Below are 7,718 nucleotides of genomic sequence, written 5' to 3' on the forward strand. Positions count from 1 at the left end.
TTTTTTTGTAATTACAAACAAAAACCTGATGCAGATTGGAGTCCTTTCGGGTCTCAAATTGACTAGCAGACGTCTAACACGCACTCTTCAATACTTCACTCTTCCATGCATCCACACATCCAAGCATTCGAAAATGATATACTATTATATAAAATTATACATATATATTTTTTATTTTAAGATTTCGTTTATATGTACTAATTAAACTAATTTTAACTGTACTAATTTTAATTACATTTTATGTTTGCACACAAACATTTTTATAATATAAAATCAACTAATTTATATTTAATCATTATAATTTATATATATATATATATATATATATAATTTTTTTTTTACATTTATTTTACAGATGCCTAATGGATATCATCTAACTACCTGAAGGAGTGACGGAAATGAACATGTTAACCAAATTTTGAGTGAAATTTTATGGCACGTAAGAAACCACTATGCCACACAACACATTCCACACATATGGAGGTAATTTTGCATGAAAATAATAATTTTTATTTGTTCCTCTGGAAATGAAAGTCCTGTCATCTGTATGTATCGTAAGCATGCAAAAATGATTAAGAGCTTGGGCAGATTATTCAGTAAATAATCACAAAAACAAATTTCATTTCAGTCTGTTCCACACATTTATCATATGGCATCTGAAGACTTGGAATGTTGTGCTTTAATATAAAGTAATATGTTTATTATTAAGTTGTACAGACTTATTTTGCGATGCTTCGTCATTTTTGGAGCTCAGCAGTCATAAATACTATCCGCTTTTATTGTATGGAAAAGATTTGTCTTTATTTGAACAGTATTAACAAAAACATGTTTCTAAAGTGACATGAGGGTGATTAATTGATGATAGGATTTTCATTTTTCATAGAACTGTCATATTTAAAGTGAGCGTGTGATTTAGTATGTGAGAGACTGTGTGTGTCTGATCTGTGTTAGACGCTTTATAAGCCCCTGCCTGCTCTCTCTCAGGTACGGTACCGTAGAGAACACCTGTCCTGCTGGCCGTTCCCACACCTGGCTGTGATGGAGGATCTGATGAAGGATGTTTGTGATGGCGCGGCTCTGCTAGCGGTCGTTCACTTCTACTGCCCTGAATACATGAGGCTAGATGGTATATAGACACACAATGGGCCACAAATGAGCAGAATAATCGTGTCAATTCATCCTTATGTAAATTGTTGCAATCAATTCAACTCCACAGTTTAAATAAGGTTTCTTTGGTGAATAGAAAGTTCAAAGAATGTAGCATGCATTTGAAATAGAAATAGCCTACTTTGTAACATTATAAATGTCTTTTCTATTAGATATTTGTCTGAAGGAGGTGCCGTCTCTGTCGGACAGTGTGTATAACATCCATCTGCTCCGGGAGTTTTCTAACGAATACCTGAACAGGTGTTTTTACCTGCACACTGAAGATCTGCTCTACAGCCCACCAGTGCTGAAGGTTCGTACTGAAATATATTTCATTCAGTAATACAAAAGTATAGATAAAATAGCTACCTTCTAAGAAACCAAATACAAAAAATAAAACGGCACTGCATGCATTCTTCAGTTAAAACAGTCCCACAACACATTGCTCCAAGCTCAGTGAAAACAAATCTACTTATACTTTTAAACTGACATGCTTAAAAATAAAATAAATTGTTTATCCAATTAATCTAAATGACATGTAAAGTATTTGTACATCATGGTCGTTTTTGTTGTACTGCCTTTAATATATGCATATTTTAATAATATAATATAATCTAAAACTAAAAGTATTAATAATTGTTTTTTTTTATTTAAATAAAGCTGAAATAAAATCAAATATAAATATTGAATTTGACGTACTAAAACAAAAACTGAAATAAAAATAATTTAAAGCAAATAAAAATTAAATAATACAATTATTCTATTTTAGTATATGTTTACTGCATATAAACTAAAAGTATTAATAATTTTTTTAATTGAAATAAAGCTGAAATAAAATATAAATATTGAATATGAAGTGAATATGTACTAAAATTACTAAAACAAAAACTGAAATAAAAATTAATTAAAGCCAAATTGAAATATAAAACAATAACAAAATGGCAAAAGCATATACCAAAATGACTAAAATTTTAACTAAAACTAAAACTGAAAATAAAATAAATGCTTATTCAAAATAGCAATAAATACTGTTAGAGTATATAAATAAATAAAATAGATTGTTAATCTAATTAATCAAATTAAATTGTAAAGTATTTGTACATCATGGTCATATTTGTTATAATGTCTTTAATATATGCAGATTTTAATTAAATAATACAGTAATTCTATTTTAGTACAGTATATATTTACTGTATTATATTTTAATAAAGTTTAATTACCTTTGAGAATAATAGAAATTTAAAAAATGTGGAAAATTAAAACATCTCTGTGTATTACAGTTAGTGGTCGACCGATATGGGTTTTTTGACAGCCGATGCCGATATCTTGGAAAGCAGGGTGGCCGATATAAAGCCGATATAATTTTATTTATTTTAATTAATATTTAAGAAATTTGAAATCGTCTTTGACTTGTTCTTGTTCCTCCAGCATAACGTGATGGTTTTCATTGCTGAGCTCTTTTGGTGGTTTGAAGTAGTGAAGCCGGACTTCGTAAAGCCAAGAGACCTTCAAGAGATTAAAGATGGTAAGAATCCAGTCTTTAAAGCTCACTACTTTTCTGACACTTTGTTTCGATCTAAAAATATCCATCTCATGATTCATTCACTCTTTTATTTAAATGCTATGTTGTTATTGACAACCCATTGCTCCAATCTGACAGTGAGAGCGTCTCTTCAGCCAAAGAGTTCCCGCCCCCATGTGCCCATATCCAATGCCACCAAGCGAAGCCTCTTAACTCCCTCCCCTTCAGCCGACTCGCTGGCGACAGCTGCCACTCCTGATGGTTGTATGCGGTATTACTTGCACCCTGAGGAGTCCTTGTCTGTGTAAGTCTGTTTGAAGTACCTAATGATCTGTTGCACATTGCAGTACATATTTTGCATTACATTGATTGTTTTATAAAACCTATATTTCATTTTAGCTTCAGAACAAACAGAAGCCCCTCCCACCCGCTCCTCCCACTGCGACAGAGACCGCAGAAGCCCACTCAGAGGGAGGAGAATTCAGGTAACTACATCTTCTAATCAAACTTTCAGCAATATTCACATATTACGCTTAAATCAATAACACTGATTAAATTGAACAGTTGCCTTTCTATTTTCTCATCTTTCTCTATCATTCTGTGAGCAGAGCTCAGGAACAGGTCAAACTCTTTGTCCCGTATGGATGGACTCATGCTTGGATCACAGTTTGCCTGGACAGAACGGAAACAAAGGTTAGGGTCAGGTCAAATGTTTTAACTAAAACTATTAAAATCTTTTTTTATATATAGTATTATAGTTTAACTCGGCTTTATTTCAGATATTTTTGTCATATTTATTGGAATATTTGGCTTTATTCCAAAATATTTTATGATATTTTATAAAATAAAATAAATATTAGATGAAAAACTTATAAAAGATAAAAAAACAAAAATTTGAATTCTTGCTCTGGCAACTAACTGAAATAAAATACGTAGAAGATGAAGTACTAAAATTACAGCCAAATAGAAAAAAACTACTAAAAATGACAAAAGCACATAACAAAAATTACTAAAACTTAAACTGAAATTAAAATGAAAACTGAAAATTTACAAATAAATGCTAATTCAAAATAAGTACTGTAATAGTATATAAATAAAATTCTATGAAAATTATTTAATTCATTTTATTTCTGTGTGTTAATATCTATTTTTGGAAATCCAGGAAATTAAATTCAAATGAAAGCTACTTTATCTCATATAATTATTTTCTCCTTTTATTTGGAAATTGCAAAATCTCTATAGGTTTACAACAGCCCAGTCTTGAATGAATGACTAACCCGTTCAAATTTCAAACCTCTGTTTTCTCAGGCCCATCTCTCAGATGGAGATGGATTGGGAACGTGTATGTGGCGATAATATCAGCTTGGCTCGATCCATAAGCAAGGACAGTTTAGCTTCCAATGTCGTCGTCATCACTCCACGACACCGCATCAACGGCCAGCCCCTCCCCCAGACACGTCACTATGACAACCAGGAGGAAGAGGAGGAGCTACTGGCTGTGATTAACCCAGAGGGCGCGTCTGCATCCAGAGACGCCCGACCCGAGAGTTTCTTCTTGGAACCATTGCAACCTGCGGTTCTACGACCAAATAAGGAGAAAACGGAGGTTAGTAAGTGGGAAGAGAGTGGAGAGGGGCGGAGTCAGGGACGCCGGGGGGCGTATACACCCACAGAATGCACTCTCAACCGGACGTTTACGCCGATCGGTAGCATAGAGCAAGCAAACTCTCGAGCTCAATCTCCCGGAAGCTTCTTCCTGCACGACGACGCGGTGTGCGTGCGGGACAGTCCGCTCGACGACGCGGAGTGCGTGCGGGACAGTCCGCTCGGAGGCTGGGAGGACATCGCCTCGGATTCGGAGTTTGAGGAAGATGACGAAATGGAGGTCCAAGAGCAAGAGATTTCCAAAGCAGTTCTGATGCACGCTGGGAGGAAATGCATGGGACTCGGAGAGGAAGAGGAGTCTGCGAAACTGCGCGAGGACGTTTGCTTGCGCGAACGGTACGATAAAGAAGCCGCGAGTGGAAGGGCAAGTCCTTGCCCCAGCATGTTGTCGCAGGCCAGCAGCACGTCGACTGGCACTGGCCGATTGACGAGTTTCGCAGAACGCCGTAGACATAGAGTCGGATTCCCCGATGGTTGCTGCAGCACCGGGAGCTCGCAGACAACCACTCCTGATGGATCCGAAAGCGTGCAATTCCCTTCGGATGCGAGTCCGGGAACGCTAGGTGGCCGACCTGGTCTCGCTTCCGAACTCGTACACCTTCGCATGCAGCTGGAGGAGAAACGGCGCGCTATTGAGATGCAGAAAAAGAAGATGGAGAACCTTTCGGCTCGGCAACGGCTGCAGCTGGGAAAAGCGGCGTTCTTGCATGTCGTTAAAAGGGGGAGGAGCGACACACTGCCACACCCACTGAAAACGGTAATTGGGTGTAAAAAGAAAGCGCTTGCGAAGGATGACTCGTGCGTTGAGATTCTGAAAGCCCAAGGAAAAGACGCGGAGAGTAAAGAAACGCCGGTAGAGGAGGATAAGGACAATCGTTTGAGTGTAACAGGAGGGGGCGGGGCTTCGGATGATGTGGGCGGAGAACCAGATCTCGGCGAATGTAGCCGTTCCATTGAGCTCCTGAACGAAGCGATCGGAGCGATACAGCAGCAAATGATGCAACTGTCTCTCCAGCAGGACTTGCTCATGAAACAGACCATCCAGTGCCCGCAGGAAACCAAACCAAGCACTGTGCCGCCCTTAAACGAACACCCGCCGGAGCAACCTGAGACTAAGTCACGCCTTTCCGTACAGTTCACGGAAACCCTTTCCACCGTAACCAAACGTCCTCCCAGGCTCAGCTCAAGTCGTACGCCTCGGACGAAACCTAGCGACCTCAAACTGAGCAAAGATGCCAACAGTCGTCCAGCTGCGAAAGCAAGCACTCCGACACCGGGAGGCAGGACCCCCCTGGCTGAGAGTGAGGAAGAGGGCGGAGCTAAAGAGGGTGGGCATGGCTCAAAAGGAATTATTCGCAATACTACATTCAGACAGCAGGATGCCGCAAACCGACGCGCCGACAGCCTCGACTCGCCCCAAAACAAACTCCCCCTGCTGGAACCGTCGCCTGTCGATCCAACCCAGGAGCGGAGCGAGTCCGGCGGCTCTGGAAAGGAGAACGTTCCGATTCCGTCCGAGGAAAACAGAACGAAAGCACAGCTGATTGAAGTGGACCTATCTGACCTGGCTGAACCGACTGAAACTAGCACAGAACCTGATGAGGAACAGAAATCCGGACTGGGCTTCTTCTTTAAGGTATCAGAGCATTTTTGCAAAAGATGATGATTATTATTATTATTATATATTTTAAATCTATTATTATAATATGATTCTATCTGTCTGTGTTATATTGCATTGTAAAAAAATTCGGTCCCACTTTATATTAAGTGGCCTTAACTACTATGTACTTACATCAAAAAATAAGTACATTGTACTTATTGTGGTCATATTGTATTGCAAAACACTTTTGCTGCTATTGAGGTGGGATTGCATTGTACCAAATGATTAATTTAAATGTAAGTACATAGTTGTTACGGCCACTTAATATAACGTGGGTCCAAAAATTCTAATTATATTGCGTTATAAAATGGAACGTTTCAGCCCCAAGAAGAGTTGTTTAATATGATTTCTTTTTATTAAATTTATTATTATTATTATTATCATTATTATTATTAGATCTAAGAAGAGTGGGTTAATATATATTTGTATTATTATTATTACTATTATTATTTAAATGTTTCTAAATCTACTATTATAATATGATTTATCTGTTACTGTGTTGCATTATAAAATTTATTCTAATTATACTTAGAAATGATGTTTAATGTGATTTATTTCTATTTTTTTGGTTATTTATGGTAATTTAGTTGTTTTTTGGTTGTTTATTCATTTTTATTAAGAAATAAAACTTTAATTATTTATTGAGCATTGATGTCTTAGCATTTTGCTATTGCTAGCATTTCTTAAAGGCCATAAGAATGTGAAAAGGCACCAATGATCAATAATTTAATAAATGTTTTTGATTAAATAAAATTGCAGTATAAAATTGTGAATGTAATTTATTTTGTTCACAATTGCAAATGATTTTCTCTTTTAATTACTTGTCACATCTTGTCTGCCTATGATTTTATTTTATTATTTGAAATTAAAACCAATGTCTCCATTTTCCATTTCTGTATGCAGGATGATCAGAAAGCAGAGGATGAGCTGGCTAAGAAGAGGGCTGCGTTCCTCCTCAAACAGCAGCGTAAGGCCGAAGAGGCGCGAATACGTAAGCAGCAGCTGGAGGCGGAGTCAGAGCTCAAGCGAGATGAAGCCAGGTATCAGTCTCTGTGGATCCAGTGTGTCTTTAAGTAAATACTGTAGAAAGGCTGCTGCAGATACATTTGTTTGTTCGTGTCAGACGAAAAGCTGAGGAAGAGCGTGTGCGTAAAGAGGAAGAAAAGGCTCGGAGGGAGCTGATCAAACAGGAGTACCTGCGCAGGAAGCAGCAAGAACTTCTGGAGGAACAGGGTGTGACCAAACCACGCCCACGTAACAGGAGGCCCCGCCCTAAATCACTGCATCGCGCTGAATCTTCCTGTTCTGCTCGTAAGAAAGCTTTCCTTTTAATGTGCCATATTTCTGACTTGACATGCCTGAATTTGTGCATCTATACATGCTACATTTGATTAGAACATCACTCTTCCTCTCTCCAGCGGTTAGTCTTTGTTCTGCTCCCTCCGGATCGTCTCTCTCATTGGCCTCTGCTGCTACTGAAGGTGACAGTGTGGCGTCAGGAGGGGCCAGTTCACACAGGTGAGTGGGAACAGACCATCAGTGTGCGGCCCACTTTTCTGGACTTAAAATGATAGGTCTATGCCAAAATGTTGAATTTATTTTTAATGCATTATTTTATTTATTTATTAATTAATTTGTTTATTCATATTTATTCGTATTTATTTATTGGTAATTCATTTATGTATTTTAACTTTTTTTTATTTTTATTTATGTAGATATTTTAGC

At 37.8% G+C, this 7,718-nt stretch overlaps 1 protein-coding gene across 1 annotated transcript in view; it reads left to right on the top strand.

Moving 5' to 3' along the window:
* The window catches only part of LOC107737183 (calmodulin-regulated spectrin-associated protein 1-B-like), a 23,591-nt gene that overhangs the window by 12,612 nt on the left and 3,261 nt on the right, over positions 1–7,718 (top strand). The window contains exons 7-16 of the mRNA XM_016548629.1: positions 985–1,126; positions 1,320–1,459; positions 2,575–2,671; positions 2,807–2,972; positions 3,068–3,153; positions 3,277–3,361; positions 3,977–5,969; positions 6,897–7,033; positions 7,117–7,304; positions 7,412–7,511. Of these exons, the coding sequence (XP_016404115.1) occupies positions 985–1,126; positions 1,320–1,459; positions 2,575–2,671; positions 2,807–2,972; positions 3,068–3,153; positions 3,277–3,361; positions 3,977–5,969; positions 6,897–7,033; positions 7,117–7,304; positions 7,412–7,511 (3,134 nt within the window). The remainder of the gene's footprint in view (positions 1–984; positions 1,127–1,319; positions 1,460–2,574; positions 2,672–2,806; positions 2,973–3,067; positions 3,154–3,276; positions 3,362–3,976; positions 5,970–6,896; positions 7,034–7,116; positions 7,305–7,411; positions 7,512–7,718) is intronic.

The sequence above is a fragment of the Sinocyclocheilus rhinocerous genome, unplaced genomic scaffold, assembly GCF_001515625.1.
Source record: "Sinocyclocheilus rhinocerous isolate Xijiao unplaced genomic scaffold, SAMN03320098_v1.1 scaffold284, whole genome shotgun sequence".
NCBI lineage: Eukaryota > Metazoa > Chordata > Actinopteri > Cypriniformes > Cyprinidae > Sinocyclocheilus > Sinocyclocheilus rhinocerous.